This window comes from Castor canadensis, chromosome 2, assembly GCF_047511655.1.
Source record: "Castor canadensis chromosome 2, mCasCan1.hap1v2, whole genome shotgun sequence".
NCBI lineage: Eukaryota > Metazoa > Chordata > Mammalia > Rodentia > Castoridae > Castor > Castor canadensis.
The window spans coordinates 160,483,043-160,501,069 of NC_133387.1; the positions used below are offsets into that span (position 1 = coordinate 160,483,043).

Here is an 18,027-nt window from a genome sequence, read left to right on the forward strand (position 1 = left end):
GGAGTCCCAAGAGAGGGTGCCCTAATGATAATTTTATTGATGGTTAAATTTTATTCATCTTAATTATGTTGGTCATGTTAAAGAAATTGAATCTTCTTTTAAATTAAAAAATTTAAGATATAACATGATACACATACACTTATTCTTACCATTTTACTTTGTTTTCACATTGCTGTCCCATGGAACTGTCCACTCTTTAGGAAAACCTTTCACCATCTTTGATTTGTAAGTCATTGCAATTATTAAGATAGCAGAGATTTAAAGAATGTGAGTGCCAACTGCTTAGGGACCACCATTTTGAGTATTTGTAACATTTACTGTCCTTTGATTTGATTTTATTTAAAAAATACATCAATATGTATTTTTTCTCTAATAAAAAATGTTTTATAGTATAATAATTCTTCAGTTGTTAGTCATATAAACGGAGTCAGAGATTGAGATTTTTATTCATACTATGATGGTCTTTATCAGAACTTGGAAGTTCTTAATAAAGCATCTGCCATTTTACAGTGGTAAAAATGCTAAATGCTGGTCTAATTGACTGTGATCACCAGTTGAATTGTCCTGTAAAGTGTAATCTTAACTAGGAAGCATTGTTTTAAAATTACAATTTGAGAAGCTGTTTAAAATATCAAATTTGATTTTGTATTTTATCTCTTTTTACTTAGTTTGCTTCCAAATGTAATTGACCAGAAGTCATTTACTTTCCCTCTGGAGGCCGAGGGTAAACTTTGGCGGCCCCAAAAGCAGCACAGTTCATGTCCACGTGCATTTCCAAGAGCAAAGGTAGGAACTAGAGACAGAAAGGGGATAGTGATTGATTGGTGGTTGATTAGCCACTGCCCGCACTCAGAGGAGGGAGAGCAGAGTGACTTGTGAAGGGTATGCAGGTTCTTTTGGGATGATGAAAATGTTCTCAGTTACATGGTGGTAATGGCCACACAACTCTGTGAATATACTCACTCCCGCTGAATTGTTTACTTTAAAAGGTGAACTTTATAGTGTATGAGTTTTATCACGATACAACTGTTAAACTCCTTTAAAGAATATTTGCTTCGTGTTCTAAATTGGAAACCATAATGAATGTTTAGGTTTGTTTCTACAGTTTTGTGTTACTGTTGTTTCAGATGTGTTTGTGGCACTATCAGTTTCTACAACAAAAGAGCTTTCTTCCAAAAGCAAAATAAGCCAAAACATAATGCCTTTAAATTTTTGGACAAAGTCCTAGAAGGAAAGTTTCTAAATGGCAGGAGACAGATCTCACAAGGTTTCTGACTTTGCCTCCATCGGTGGAGCTCTTTATCAGAGGATGCCTGTGCCCTCCTACTCTTAGTTCAGGCCACTCTAACCCAATGCCACAGATGCTGGGCAGGCTATTTCCCACAGTTCTGGAGGCTACAAGTCCAAGATCAAGGTACTGCCAGGTCTACTTCCTGGTGAGGAAGGACACTCTTCCTACTTTGGCACCAGTCCCATTTATGATGGCTCCACCCTCATGGCCTAGCCACCTCCCAAGGCCCCGCCTTTTAATACTATAACATTGGGGTTTAAAATTTCAACATATGAGTCAGGTGTGTAATCCCAGCACTTAGGAGGCTGAGGCAAGAGGATTGTGAGTTCCAGGTTAGCCTGTGCTAGCTACATAGAAAGACCCTATCTTAAAAAGACAAAAAAAAAAAAAAAATTTCAGCGTAAGAGTTTTGGGGGGACACAAACATTCAGCTCATATAATTCCCTGACTTCCCCAAAATAATAGTAGCTCACTTCTTTTGAATACCAGGTCTGTTGTCATTGCTTTGAAAATACCAACTTGTTTAACCTTCAGAACATTCTCAGAATGAACTGTTGTTATTGTCTTCATTTCAAGGTACAAGATGTTATATAAGTTGCCTGAGAGAATGAAGTATTAAGTATCTGAAGCCAGGGTTATGGACCTAAAAATATAAGTATCCAAAGTACTGCTCTAATTCACTATGGTACTTTTTAAACAATAGCTCTACTGAGATATAACTTGCATACAATAAATATTTTTTGAGTCGGAGTCTTGCTATGTAGCCTAGACATGTGCCACCATGCCTGACAACATACCATAAAATTCATCATTTAAAAGTGTTCAGGTCAATGGATTTTAGTCTGTTCACAGAGGTGTACAGTCATCATATGGTACCCTGTTTAGAACTGCTTGTATTGCCATGTATTTTTCCTTCATCATACTGCCACAGTCTGTAATTAGTGTGTTGTATCATTTTTTAAAAAATGTTTGTCATCCATTAAGTTACAAGCTTAATGAGGATAGAATCTATGTCAGTTTGTTCATTGCTATGCTATGCCAGGGGATACTCAATAAATGCTCACTGAATAAATAAATGAAAACACCAGTAACCTCCATGGGTGTGCCCATACTGTGTAAAATATCAGTCCATGCTCCTGTCATTGCACTTGGGAAATAATAAAGTCCTGATGGAAATAAGACAGAGTGATGTGAGAAAGGAAGCTTAAACTTCTCCTCTGCCTTACTCCAGGTCTCTACCACAGATGGGCCACAGACTAGAGAGTGGAGGTCGCTGATTTACAAGAACAGAGTATCTGAAATTAGGACCATTGAGAATGATTAGTTGCTACTGTTGTTCCAGAAAGAAAAAAAAAAAAAGAAAGAAATTGATTTTCCCCAAGAGATCCACATGCTGATGGCAATAGCCCTGTGTGCTTTCAGATGTTGTGAGTGTGGGTGTGTGTCATGGACTGTGTCCTACCCTGACTCTATCTCCAGGCCCTAGAATCCTTTTGTTGTTTTATTCCTAATATTGGTGACATCTGCTGACACAAAGGATAGCTCTAATTTTGCACTGTAAAAATAAAGACAAAACCGTGCTGCTGTGCCAGCTGTTAATTGTGCTACCACACTAACATAAAAGCTCATATATTAAGTGCTTATGAAATCCAGCTGGGACAGTGCCACCCTTAATTGCTCACTTTCAACCTTTCAAACTAGGTAAACCCCAGTTGCTTCTTTAAATACTCTCTCCCACCCAAAGCTTAAATTGCAAACAATTATAAGTTCTCAGTTGTAATTAAGACTCATAATTAAAAATTATTTATTAAGCATCTTTTAAAGTTGAAATATCACGCACAGATCTTTCTATAATTTAAAAAGGAAAGTTTACACTAACCTTTCACATTCTGAAGGTTTCCTCTTAAAAAGAATCATTGGCAAAATATTAGTAACATTGGAACAGAAAGTCTTATTTTCAAAATCTGCAGATAACTGCATGTAAAATCTGCCCATTTTTGCTTATTAAAATACTCCTTACTTAACCAGGTATGGTGAAGCACACCTGTAATATAGCTACTCGGGAGGTAGAAGAAGGGAGATTGCAAGTTTGAGGCCAACCCAAGCAAAGTTAGCAAGACCCTATCTCAGAAACAAAATTTAAAAAGTACTGGGGATGTAGCTTAAGAGATAGAGCTCTTGCCCAGCAAGTGCAAAGCCCCGGATTTAATCTGTGTTTCCCAAAATAAAGACCTCCATTATTTAATTTTTCCTATAAATTTATCAGTAAAACACACTTTTGTCATAATTTATCAACAATACACACTTACTACAACAGTAAAAAATGAAAAACATTTAGATGTGAAGACAAAGCTAGTGGTTTCTCCTCCATCCTCTACGAAAGTGCCCTGCCCCCTGAAGGAGCCAATATTAGCCTTAGTTTGTATTCCTCCATGTACTTCTTTTATACATAAGCACACATATGGAATTTCAGTTGTTTGTGAATTATTTTTGTTATTACTGGCATGTTATTATTTTTTTGAGACAGGATCTGATTATGTAGCCCAGGCTGGCCTGGAACTCACAGTTCTCTTACTTCAGCCTCGCAAATACTGGGATTACAGGTGTGCACCACCATGTCCAGCTGAAACATTATATTTTGAAATGTGAAAAATAAAAGTCATCTTTTGTTCATAAATACTGTATATGAAACTATGTTCATATAGTTATTCTCTTAAAATATATGCTATTTTAAAATCAAGGAACTTTAAGATAAAAATATAACCTGAAATATGGCATCATGTTTCTGAATGTTTTCTATTGAATATCCTGACACAAAAAGAGAGAGTGTGATGCTATAGGTTCCAGGGTTGAGTCTGAAGAGCCCAAGCAAGTGGGAAATATTTTTGATACCTCATTCTTTGTCATATGAACATGTAAGAATTTCTCACCCAAAGCTGGGTGCAATGGCACACCCCTGCAGTCCCAGCTACTTGGGAGGCTAGAGCAGGAGAGGAGCACTTGAGCCCCAGAGTTAGAGTCCAGCCTGGGCAATGTAGAGAGACCTCATCTCAAAAAATAAATAACAATTCATTATGGTTCACCATAAATCCATTTTTGTTTCAATATAAAATTAATGGATTTTGCCCAAAAATACCTATATTAAACTGATGCCCCAGGAATATGTGTGATGTTTATTATGCTCTTACTACACTACTGAATACTCTCAGTGTACCCCAGTTTTGAGAAGTGGAGGACTGTATAGCATCAATTTGTTCATTTATCAAATTCTTATTAATGCCCTGTATGTGCTTGACACTCTGTTAGGCACCAGGGATACAATAGTGTATCCATCCTCATGGACATGATACCAGTGGAAGAGATAAGTAAGCAGAAAATTATAAAATTCTTCAATGGGAAAAGCATAGGATTCTGTTGGAATGTATAAAAAGACACCCAACTTATCCTGAGGAGCAGCAGATTTCAAAGAAAGCTTCCTAGAGATGAAATCTAGGGACCAATGGGAGGTAGCAGGAATGGTGATGGGAATATTGGGTGAGTTTCTCAGTAGTGGAGCCTACATTTACACAAAATTATACAAGGTCATGGGAAGGGCAAGAGATATTCAGAGAACTGAGGGCAGTCCAGACTGATGGGGCAGAGCATATAAGGAGAGGAGAACTAGAGGATGTGGTCATATCAAGAAGGGTTCTTATGAGCTTGGACTTGTGTAAAGTTCAGGGTAATGGAAATAACAGAAGCTTTTCAGCAGCCAAGTGACATAATCATGTGTACTTTTAAAAAGAACACTCTGGTTATGACATGATGAAAATACTGGAAGGATCAAACTAATGTGGAGACAGTGGCAATGATATGAGCAAGAGACGATGATGATCTAAACTAGAGGATGGAGAGAAATAAATGACAATGTGGAATGTTTTGCACCAGCAACACCAGGACGCAACCAACCTTAGGTCTTAAGCGTTAAAGGGGAGGGAAGGGTGTTATGTATACTATACTATTCCTTGTCACACACACACACACGCATGACTAAAGCACCCATTCTCTCACCTGCCCAGAATGCTAGCTGCTGATAGATTGCAGCTGAGGTCTTCCCAGGGCCATGCCAAAAAGAACTGTCCTGCCTAAAGCTGCCCTTCTCCCCAGGGCATCCACATTTAATGACTGATTGGTGCAGGGTATCAAGCCTAGATTCCTCATCTCTATTTGGAACAAAAATGAGAGCCATCTCAGCTCCAGAACTCCTCACAGGATCATCTGAGAGGACCTTGTTCTGACCACATCACAATTCACCTTCTCTCTGTATCTAATCCTAAGTCCTCACTCCTTCTGGGTATTGATCCTGAGGGCACTCTCCAGGAGAGCCCTGTGCAAATCTCTGTTTCAGTCTGTTTCCTAGAGAACCCAAACCAAAGCAGATGTCTATGGTTACCTGTTATAGAGATTGAGAAGAGCTTTGCAGAGAGTGTGGTCTGACAGTAACTGTGATCTCTAAAGGATACAGCATTTAGTGGGGCACTCCATCTGTAGTGACCCAAGGAGGAGGAAGTCAGAAGAACAAATACCCCACCCTCATGCTCTTCCTCCCTCTGATCTCCTCCCATGCTTCTCAGTGGCACGTGGAGGATGTCTAGCACAGGGTGTATTATTTTTCAGAACTAATCATTTCCAAAAGACATACATGAGCAGAGTAATCATAACTTATTATCCAAACCAGGTCACTTTCAATAATTACTTCAGAGCAACAGAGGTAAATTAACTTCCCCCATGCTATGAAAACATTCATTTATCTATAAGTCATTCAGATATTCAACAAATCAATTGCCTACTCAGCACAAGTCACTGTCCTATTCTTGAGAATATCTTGAGAGACACACAAATAAGCAGATGATCTCATGGGTCATCCGAGACAGAGAGAAGCAGTCCTCTTGCAGATAGAGGCAGAACTGAGAGGATTTGGTGATTGATTTGTGAAAGAGTGAGAGGGTCAGTGGTTACTCAGTGATTCAACTTTGGGTGCTAATGGCAGCGTTCTTTGAGATGGGGACACAGGAGGAGGAAGAGCAGTTATGTTCAGGTGATGGTCGTGGCAGGAGGAAACTGATTCCACTTCAATGTTGAGTCTGAGATACTTGGGGAACCTCTGTGAAGAATACCCAATAGGCAGCTGGGTAGCAGTGTGGCACTCAGAAGGAACATCTGGGAATGACTGTGCATTTGCCCTGGTTTATGTCTCCAGAGAACATAGGACCCCTCAAAGAGAGTGCTAAGTGAAAACAATTAGTGTGCTGCCATAGGAGTCTTCATTTCTCTTGGATTCTAAGGTGCCACAAATTGTAAGGGTCAAAATTGACCAAGAAAATGTCTTCAGGTTAAACATGCATTAGATATAATATATTCCACAAAGTCTAATATCACAAAGCTAGAGTCTGAACTTTTTGATTCACAATCTAAAAATTCTTCTAATTCATTTTGACCATTTGACATTATGTGTAACATCATTGTGCAAACTTTTTGTTTGTTCTGTTTTCTTTTTGTTTTTTGTTTTGGTGGCACTGGGGTTGGAACTAGCATGTTAGGCAGATGCTCTATCACTTGAGCCACACCCACAGCCAAACATTTGGGTTGTTTTCATTTTGTTTGGGTAGGACTAGGATTTAGACTCAGGGCCTCTTGCTCACAAAGCAGATTTCCTACTGCTTAAGCCACAGCTCTAGTCCAGACTCTTTTTTGTTTTTGGTGGAACCGAGGTTTGAACTTGGGGCTTCACAGTTGCAAAGCAGGGGCTCTACTGCTCGAGTCAAATCTTCAGTCTGTTTTGCTGAACTTATTTTGGAGATGGGGGTCTCCTGAAGTATTTGCCCAGGGTAGCCTCAAACCATGATCCTCTCTATCTCAGCTCCCGAGTAGCTAAAATTACAGACGTGAGCCACCAGCACCAAGTTTTTGTTTGTTTGTTTGCAAACTCTTTTATAACCCTGACTTAAGAGATTCAATCTTGTTATTTCTTTTGATTTATAATAGAAGTCTGAGGCATGATGAAAAATATTGGGTTTCTTTTCTTTGTCTTAGTTGGCTGAACTCATAATTTCATTATTTTCTTTAGGTGAATGGGTATTTTTCCTTAACTGATGGGTATTCCTGAAGTTCAGCACCTCTTAAAAATAAGTAGAAGGATGGGCATAGTGGTTCACACCTGTAATTCTAGCTACTTAGGAGACAGAGATCAGAAGGATTGCAGGCAAAAAAGTTCAAGAGATCCCATCTCAATCAATGGCTGGGTACAGTGGTGTGCACCTGTCATCCCAGCTATGTGGAAAAAGCACAACTAGGAGGATCACAATCCAGGTTGGCCCCAGCATAAAGCAAGACCCTATTTCAGAAAGGAAGGAAGGGAGGGAGGAGGGAGGGAGGCTCAAGTGGTAGAACAGCTGCCTAGCAAGCATGAGGCCCTGAATTCCAACCCCAGTACTGACACACATCGTAAGTCTATGGCACATAAAAATTTCTATTTGAAAAAAACAAAAACAAACAAAAAATACAAAAAGGGCTGGTGGAGTGCCTCAAGTGGTAGAATGCCTGCCAAGGAAGCACCAGGCCCTGAGTTTAACCCCCAGCACCAGCAAAAAAAAAAAAGAGAGAGAGAGAAGAAAAAAGAAAGCAAAAGGCTCCTGTCAGAGAACTGCTAGGCCTGATGGCCACATGAATTGCTGACACCCGCTCTCCATAGCTTCAAAAACCCAAGTTTGTAACAGGCTATTTCTGCACCCATAGCAACTTTTTGTTTAATGCGGTATCAAAATGGAATCTTTTAAAAAACACTTTAAGCTGGGGGAGTGGCTTAAGTGGTAGAGAGTCTGCCTAGCAAGCATGAGGCTCTGAGTTCAAACCCCAGCATTACCAAAAAACAATAAATAAATAAATAAATAAAAATAAAAAACACTTTAAGCAAAAATTGGAGGTCGCAGTTTAGCTCAAATTTAAGCACCTTGGTACTTCTAGGATGCAAAACTCCCCTGTAGCTCAGCATTTTTTTTTCAGTGCCAGTGATCAAACCCTGAGCCTCAAACATGTCAGGCAAGTTCTCTACCACTTGAGCTACACCCCCAGGCCTTTTGTTTTTATTTTATTTTTGAGACAGGGTCTTGTTACGATTTTGCCTGGGCTGTCGATGAATTTGAGATCCTCTTTCCTCAGTTGCCTGAGTAGTTGGGATTACAGGTATTCCCCACCATGCCTGGTTTATGAGCAGATTCTGCGTGTGCTGAATTTTGAGCTGTACAATTGTTTACTCCTGTGAGTAGTGATTGGCAACTTTTTGCTCAGATAAAGTATAAGAAATTCTGATTTCAGAAATGTTAGAACTTGAAAACACACTTATGTTTGAATACAAGAAATGCAGCAAATATCACAAGAGGTTTTACACTTGATCTAATAATTTCTGGGAGGAGCACAATGTTTCTGTGTCATTACTCTCATTCTAAACAATATCCATTGCCCAGTTTGGAGACCCACCTTGTTTACCAAATATATAACTCAGAATAATTTCTTGGCAAACACCAAAGGGTAAAGCAATCCTAAAGAATGTGGTACAGATTCTGACAGCATTCCAAAGACAGGTTACCAAAACATAGTTTTTCAAATAATATAATACCTGACATGTAGGAAAGTGCTCAAGTTTAAGGATTTTTTATCACAATTAACCGATCCTGGAACCTCAGGTTTTGAAGATGCTCTCAACAGTCATCTGATTTAGCTTAACCCCTTGTTGGGGCGCTTCAGGCCACAGGCACAATAGACTCTTAATAGTTAAGGAAAGGGTTAGAAACACAACAGCAAAAGTTAAGGAGGAAGTAAAGAAAAGAGAAAAAAAAGCTTGTGGTCCAATAGAGTATTCGAGTTCCTTGTTGTATCTGGCAAGCTAAGTCTGAAGGCAGTTTCAAACTAGAAATTCCAAAACTGCTGAAATCACAGGATCTACTTAGAAGCAGGATGCATCTCATTACTTACGAATTACACCTTCTACTGATTCTTTTAAATGGGTATGTTAAAATCAAATATAAAAACAACTGCACCATGGTAAACGCAGCCATGGGGACGTCTGTGTTTCAGGTAGGAAGAATCTCTAACTGTGCTCATTCAGATCTTGTTGAGAAAGTCTTTTTCAAAATCTTATCAAAACTAAAATTTTGAAGATTATGTGGAATAATCTGGTTAGAGATAAAAGATGGAAAATGTCAGAGCAGGCAAGCATTCCTTCCCAGATTTTTTAATGTGAGCTATACCTCACTTAGTGTGACAAATTAGCTCATCAGATGGCCAGCTAGATTTTACAGGACAGGATGGGGAGGATGCCTACAGAGAGCACTGTGGCTCTGTCCTCCCATGACAGTGTAAGCTCCACCAACGTCTAGAAATACTTTCTCCTTTGCCATGGCCTTCTAAAAGACCTTTTTATTATGAAAATACTTAAACATACTTCTAACTAGACACATGGTACTTCTTGTAGTCCCAGCTACTTTAGAGGCTGAGGTAGGAAAATCAATTGAGCCTAGGAGTTAGAGGCCAGCCTGAGAACATGTCGAAACAAAAAGAAAAAAATTTCCATAGACTGAATCTTTTATCCTTCTCCCCCTTTCACATGTTAAATCCTAATGTCTAAAACAATATTTGGAGATGGGCTTCTGGGAGGTGCTTAGGTCATAGGGTGGAGCCCTCTGGAATGGGATTATGAAAGAAGACAGCTCCCTTGGCCCTTCCTGTGTGGGAAAACAGTGAGAAAACTGCTGCCTATGAACCAGACACCAGATCTGCCAGTGTCCTGATCTTGGACTCCACCCCCCTCTGTTGTTCATAGCCACCTGGTCTATGATACTTTGTTACTGCATCTTGAGCAGACTAAGATAATAGCGAACAGTATATGAATAGCCTCTTCTCCACCACTTAAATTTAGCAGTTGTTAACCTTTGCCATTTTTGCTTCATCTGTTTTTATTGAAGTGTTTTAAACTACAGACCTGATGACACTTCACCTCTTAATGCTTTCCCATGCATCTTTAAACACGAACTGTTTTCCTTCTCACAATACCATTATCATACCTAGTAAAACAAGCAGCAGTTGTTCAACATGATGCATTTCCAGTTCATATTCAGATTGCCCCCCTCATTGCTCTTTTATCTGTTTGGAGCTTTCCTTTGAATCAGGTATTTTATTTCTGAAGCAGAGGGACTGTTTAGTTTATTGGTATACCTTGTCCCTAGACAACGTGTAGCCTGGAGTAGTCTCTGAGTACAGCAACATAAGGGTTAGAACTATGGGTTCATATCCTGGTTCCACCACACACTAGCTAGGCTTTGACAAGCCACTTAACCTCTCTGTAGCTCAGCTCCTCATCTGCAAAATGGGCCCAATGATAGTACAATCTCATAGGGCCCTTGTAAGGATAAGTGAGTTAATACACAGCAATGTTGATTGCGTAGCAGGTGGTGTGTGTTTGTTGTTCCCCTTACTATTTGTTGTTTAAACACTGCTCATCTCTCTCTCTTGTGGCACTCATGTTCTAGTTGGGGTGGAGTAGGCCTTAGGAAAACAAAAAGCAATTTGGAAAGTAATTATATAGCATGTTGGTGAGAGGAAAGCTGGAGGAGGGAAGAAGTGTTGGGTCCAACTTGGGAGGTGGCAGTTGGCAGACGTTTGATGGGCATAGGGAGTTTACTGGGCCTGTGGCTACTTGGAGGAATAGCACTCCAGGCAGAGGAAACAGCATGTGCAAGGACCCTTAATTAAGAGTGTGAGCAGCAGGAAGGGGAGCGGCAAGGGAGAGAGAAGTAGGCCTCCGTGAAGACTTGGGTGTCACTGAGCGAGACGGAGGGCTATTGTGTGGCTGCTGGGTTGAGAATGTGATATAGAGGGCAAGGGCAAGGACAAAGGCAGGGAGGCCATTTAGAAGCCTGTGTTAGCCATGATGATGAAAGCACAGGTCTCTCACAACATTCTGAGGAAGGGAATTATTGTTTTTTCTATCTTACGGATGAGGAACCTGAGATGAGAGAGGAAGTAGTTTAAAGCTAAGACATGGCAAGCTTGGATTCAAACTCAGGCCCATTAGTCCTCTTCACTGTTAAAAATGCAAAAACATGTCTCTACATGTTTGCCATAGAGAAATTTATAATTGAAAAAAAGGGCAGCATAATACACTTCTGATGTCTATTCTACAGATGGCCCTGACTCTCCCCAGAATTTTCCTCAGATATGTCCCTCCAATCCTTCCCAAATGAACTTCTCAGTGCAATGAATGCTCTTGATAAAGGTGACCTTTCACTTTCTGACTGTTGCAGACACACTAATGTGGCAATTATGAAGCCAGATTAGAATCAAGATTAATGCAATACTATTTTACTGTAATTAGTTATAATTCATTTGTCAAATATATACATATATGTTTGTATATATTTTTTGAAGAGATTATACTTTTAAATGTAAGTAAGTTATAGATTATTAAGTATGGTATTTGAGGTTGTTTCTGCCACAAAATGGGCATCAAAAATAGGCACGTAGGCCTGTAACATCTTCATGAGAAGATTCAGTTAGCTACATATTTTTTACTCCTAGCATCTTTTCCAGAAACAATAAGCTGTTTACTCTGACTACAAAGAGTACCTAGATTTTATTAAATGGAATCCCATAGTTCAGTAATATCTCCAAAGTGACATCCCAAATTTCTCATGCTTTTCTCTCTGGCTTGCCAACAGATTCTGACTCCTAGTATACAGAAGAACTACCATTCCCTGGCCACCAGGGTATGGCATGCAAAGTTGCTTGCCTCATGGTACAAGCAGAGAGAGAGAGAGAGAGAGAGAGAGAGAGAGAGAGAGAGAGAGAGAGAGAGAGTGAGGTTGAGAGGAAGGGTCCAGGACAAGATCCATCCTTCAAAGGCACACCCCAGTGACCTACTGCTGACAGTAGCCGCAGCGAGTGAAGAGGGTCATGGGGTTAGCAATTGGCCAGTGTATTATAAAAATTGGACAGAACACCAGGTCTGGTGAGGCACAGCTGTAATCCCAGCACCCAGGAGGTCTCAGCAGGAAGATCACAGGTTCCAGGGCAGCCTGGGCTACATAGCAAGACCTTGTCTCAAAAAAAAAAAAGGTGTTGAGAACATCACCTTTGACTCACCACTACTGTTAGATGGTACTTGTGTCACTGTTGGAGATTTAAGACCACAAACAGTAAAACTAAAAATGTCCTTTTTCACTTGTGTGCTACTTCCTTTCCTGAAATGTTTTGATTTCAATCTGCTAGGTTCTAGGAGCTGGAGATGCGAATCTCAGTGCTATGTAGACGGGCACTCTGCAGACAGAGTGGTGGACACTGCAATAGCGTCTTTAGAACAGGCTGCTGCTGAGCCTTGCGCCCGGGCTTTGTTGCAACCATGGAGTGCCTTATCTCTAAAAACTCCTTCAAGCACAGCAGTTTAACCGTGGCAGCCACTCTGCCAGCTCACACAGAGATGGCTGTCCTAGCAATTCCTCAACACCACTGACCTCTCGCTATCCCACTGTTCATCACTTTAGTCTTTTCCTCCTCAGCTACAGTAGATCGAATTGTTGTGGCGGAATCCTTAGTTTATACCTAGTGCCACTCTCTCATCTCCAGTACTAACAGCTGTGATTTTGCTCAGGATGACAGGTTACGTTGCCTTCCTTGTAGTGAAGTGTGACCACATGTCCCAGATCTCTCCAGTGAGTACTGAGCAGTGGTCTACTGGGGGTTGGTTCTGGAAAATATTTTGTGTTCCTGATGAAGGTGATAGTCACAGCTGGCACGTCCCTTTGCCCCTTCCTATTTTCCCTCTTTCTTTCTTCCTGGAACACAAACATAATGTGTAAATCTGCAGCAGTCATTTTGCAATCATGATGGTCCCCTCTGATGGCAGAGCAGAAAGAGGGAAGGGAACTGGGCTCTGATGGCTCCTCTGAGCAGCTGAATCAATGCCAGCAATTGTCTACTTCTGGCACATGAGAACAGATCCCAGAAGGGGTTTTCCCTTATTTAAAATCGGATCTCTTCCAGTTCATTCCGTGGCTCAGCACTGTAATTGCTCTCTCGAAGACTCTTGTCCATCTTTCCCTCCATTGGCTTGAGAGTCAAAACACAGCGGGGTTAAATCTAACCATGCAGCTGCTCTGTGTTTGCATCTGAGCAGCTGAATGTGGCTGAGGTATATCTCACAATGGTGTTGACTGGTTTCATTTTAATTTTTGTGATCCAGATTTCAAGATGGCACTATACTCAGCCCAGAAGTGCTATCACTTTTCTGTATCAAAAATTACCTTCTTATTCTTTGAGATGGGCCTTTTAAACTTTGTCGTCTCTTCTCAAATCTGCAACTCCCCTTTCTCACCTTATTTTCACCTGGTGATCTCCCTTCATACTCACTAACAAAAATAAATTAAACCAGATGGGATCCACCTCCTTTTCTGTGTCAAAGGGAGCTAGTGGCTCAGGTATTCATTCCTCTCTTCTTTTATAATAAAACCCTTGGGTTTTAGCTAGAGATATGTTTGCCTAACCTAATGACCACATTTCCCAGCTTCTCTTACAGTTGGTTGTAACCACGTGGCTGAGTACTGGATCATGAAATGGAAGGGGGAGTGTTATGGGCAGTTTTCAGGAAACCTAAAAAGATAACTGACTTGTGCACTTTGACCCTTCTCTTCTGCTGCCTAGAATGAGACTGTGATGGCTGGACCTCTGGCAGTAATCTTAATCCAGAAGAAGGAGACTCTTGCATTAGTTATAGCAGAGACTGAGCCAAAAGGAATCTGGTACTTAGCTACACTGTGAACTTCCAGACCAGCCCTTAACAGCCTGCCTCTGGACTTCGTACACACAAAAGGACTGAATTCTGTCTTATTTAAACGATATTCTTCCAGCATTCAGTCACATATGACATCCCCAAGTCCACTGATATTTGTATGTCAAGATTTATATTCTGTGTCCTCCTTGTCATGATGGAAAAGGCATTCCCCCTTCTATGAAGGCCAGCTTCTCATTAAGGCCTTGGCTTCTACAGTCAGCCCCACTCACTACTCTATCATCAGTCTCTCACTCCTCACTCACTCCCACATCCTTGCATGACCACCTCTGTTCTCACTCAAGTCTCAGAATAATTGTCATCTCTTCTGAAAGGCTTCCCTGGACTGCCATATCCAAAGTAGTTTACTTAGAGCACCAGTGGAAATCAGACATTAGTAATATGTTTATTGGATGACTCCTTTCTTTCATTTCCTCAAAAGTGAATGTTCTTGGGAGTAGGAAAGGAGAGAGGAGTTTAAGGAGGTCTTCCAGAGGAGACTGAACCTGACTGAGGTCAGGCTTAAGACAAACTGTGCCCGGAGGACACTGAAGAGCAGAGAGGGCATCCCCAGAAGAAGCAGCGTGCTCACTCACAGAGGCCGGAGAGCGGCTCCTATGTGGAGGTCACTCAGCGTGACTAGAGCACAGAGCAGTCAGGAGGGAATGCTGGAGGGGGACTGAGAAGAGGTCTGCAGGGACTGTTGGAGGATTTTCAAGGTGGGAGACATTTTCCTCGTCAGCAGCAGTAGAGCACGCACAGGATGATCATGAGGCAGAGAGACCCATTCTTAGGGACTGTGTTAGTCAGTTTGTCACTGCTGTGACAAATACCTGAGGGAAACATTTGAAAGGAGGAAAGATTTGTTTAGACTCGTGGGTTCAGAGGTTGCAGGCCTTAGTCAGCCGGTTCTGTTGTTAGAGAGCTGTGGTGAGAGAGTATCATGGCGGAAGGGTATGGTGGAGCTAAGTTGCTCACCTCATGGCAGCCCGGAAGCAGAGAGTGATTGAGAGGGAGGAGCCTGCGACTAGACATGCCCTTCAAAGTGAGTCCTAATGACTCACTTCCTTCAACTAGGGCCCTCCTCCTAATTTCTACCACCTCCCAATAATACCAATCAAATTAGGAGTCCATCATGGATTAACCCAACCCATTCACGAACTCAGAACCCTCACGAACCGCTTACTTACCAGAAGCCCCACCTCTGAACACTGCTGCATTGGAAACCAAGCCTTCAGCGCATGAACCTTTTGGGAGACTCTTCACATCTAAACCATAACAGAGGCCATTGCAGAGGTCGACAGAATGGTCACTGAGAACACGAGCCACAGCAGTGCCTATGGGGAATTGACAGGGAGAAGGATCTGATAGCAGAGAGGGTGTGGAATCTGGAGTGTGTCAACACTTCTTTATAATATGGCAACATGTGATGGAAAAAAAGAGGCTTTGGAATCAGAGACAACTCAAATCCCGTCTCCTCGCTTGCAGTTGCTTAACCCATTACCCTCACTGGCAAGATAGTGATGGTATCACATACTCCCTCTTGCCATTTCAAGGACTAATTAAAGTAGCTAGATATAACACCACCACCTGTTATAGAGCCTGGCACAAAATGGGACCTGAATAGATGTTGGATCTCTCTCCCTACTTTCCCCTTACTCTCCAATTCAACCCTTATAGGAACCAGGAAACAGGATGGACACATCAGATTAGAAGCAGTTATGTGCTAAGGTTTTGTGAGCCTGAGGCATGACAGCTGGGCTATTTAGGAACAGCATGGAGTTAAGGATGCTGACGGTGGAGGGCTTCGGCTTGTTGATCTTTCCAGCCTGAAATCATAATGAAATAATTAAATTAAACATTTTAATTACACCTTTATTTAAATGATGACTTCTTATTAAAGTTTATTTTTGAGTAGACACAAAAATAGAATGAAATCCATATAACCAACACCCAGTTTAAACAGTTACCATGATTTTGCCACTTGTATTTCCTATCTTCTTCCCATCTTTTTTTCGGCAAAGCCTTTTAAGACAAATATGAAACATCATACATTTCACCTCATAGCATGTTCTTTGATAAGGACTTTTTAAAGCGATAGCCATTCTCACATCTAACAAATTCAGCAATTCACTGACAGTATAGAATTCCCCACTCTGCTCAGTTTCCCTCAATTGTGTTAAAATTGTCTTTTTACTGTTGTTTGAATCACGGGAGTTGTATCTCACTTTATCTATGACAGTTTCCCTCATTCAAAAATGTGTTTGTTAAAGACACCAGGTTATTTTCTATAGGTTTTCCCTGCAATTTGGATTTGGCTGATTGCAGTATCATGGTGTCACTTCCTGTGTTCCCTGTCCCAAGTATTTCCTGTAAACTGAAAGTTTTATCTGGAAGGTTGGTCAGTCTCAGGTTCCATCTTTTTGGAAGGATTACTTCATAGGTGGTGCTGTGTGATTTTTTTTTTTTTTAGATCATATCAGCAGGCAATTTCTTTTTTCTCTTTTAATGATGCTAAGATTTATCAGTAAGTCCATGTCATCAGCTTGATCCACCCTTTATAAAACTCTCCATGACCTTTCACCAAATGGTTCAGCACATACTCTCATTAGGGATGGTAGAGCAGTGATTTTGTAATTGTATAATTCTCTTGTTCCTTCAGCAGTCATTAGAGTCTATCAAAGAACTTTTCCTTAGCAAGTTTTTGGTGAATATGAAAAACAAGTTTTTCAGGAAAAGTAGGATAAATGCTTGATTTCTTGAACATTAATTTTCAGACTAATCTATCAATTTTATCATCTGGTTTTTGAGGGAGGGGAAATATTAAGAAGTTATGGATTTTTATATATTTGAGTGTTTCAATCCATTGCAGTAATAATGTTTGGTTAGTAAAAACCCCTTTCAAGTTGGCCCTGAATAGTGCTTTATAATTTATAGGTCACTCAACATACATTTGCCATTTGAATCTCACAAATAACCCTGTGAAGTTTGGTTTTATTGACCAGTTTTACAAATGAGAACTCTAGACCGTAAGGCTCAAACCAGACCTTAATGTCTGTTGTTCTTTCCTTTACATACAATAATGGTGAAGAGAGTGTTAAAGGTGATGAGTTATTTTCCTGTTTGTCTTTTCCCTGGCTTTGAGACTAAATGGCAGATGTCTTTTACCAGTGGGAATATGATATTAAGCAATAGCCACTTTAGAAGACATTATTTGTAGCAAACACTGTTGAGAGTAATGGTATTCTGATAATACTGTAACTTTGTTTGTGAAGCATTTCAATTTTGATTACTCTGTGTGGGAGCTACTGCTCAGATGTGTGTCGTTTATGGTCTGCCCATGTCTGGGGAGCTGGCATTACATGCTGCCTAGTGTTTTTAATTCTGGAGTTCTTCTAAAAGAATCCTTGGCCTCTTATATTCCAACCCTAGTTTTAATAGCAGAAGCTATTTCTTTCTTATATAGCTTTGTGGGCATAGTAATAAAATAAATACCACAAAATCGCTGATGAGATGAAAATAGAGCTCCCTGCTTCTGTGCAGCCATGTAGGTAAAACAGTAATTGGCTCTGATAATAACTTTTGTTCTTACAAACCAAAGTCTAAATGAGAGTCACATTTGATATATCTGCTTGTAATTACTATCAAAAGGGGAGAATACAAAGTTTAGAATGGTTAGTGACTCAAGATGCATTAAATAAATTACTGTTTTTTTCTCAACCAATTTAAGAAAAATTTCTGAAATTATTTCTGATATTTATCTCACTGGTAGTAAAAAATGATCATCTTCCTAGGATGCTTTTCTGCTTAATGGAATGATTAATTTTTTTGTTTTTAAAATCTATAATTAACTTTTCTTGAAAAAGCCTTATTACTGGAT

The 18,027-nt window shown here is 40.4% G+C and overlaps 1 protein-coding gene across 10 annotated transcripts in view; it reads left to right on the forward strand.

Annotated features, from left to right (window-relative positions):
• Positions 1-18,027, forward strand: part of Iqch (IQ motif containing H) — a 246,002-nt gene that overhangs the window by 20,053 nt on the left and 207,922 nt on the right. For 2 of the 10 annotated variants that reach the window (XM_074066284.1, XM_074066277.1), the window contains one exon: positions 669-786. The exons of the other annotated variants lie outside the window; for them this stretch is intronic. In XM_074066284.1, coding sequence (XP_073922385.1) covers positions 669-786 — 118 coding nt within the window. The remainder of the gene's footprint in view (positions 1-668; positions 787-18,027) is intronic. 10 annotated transcript variants of the gene reach the window in all.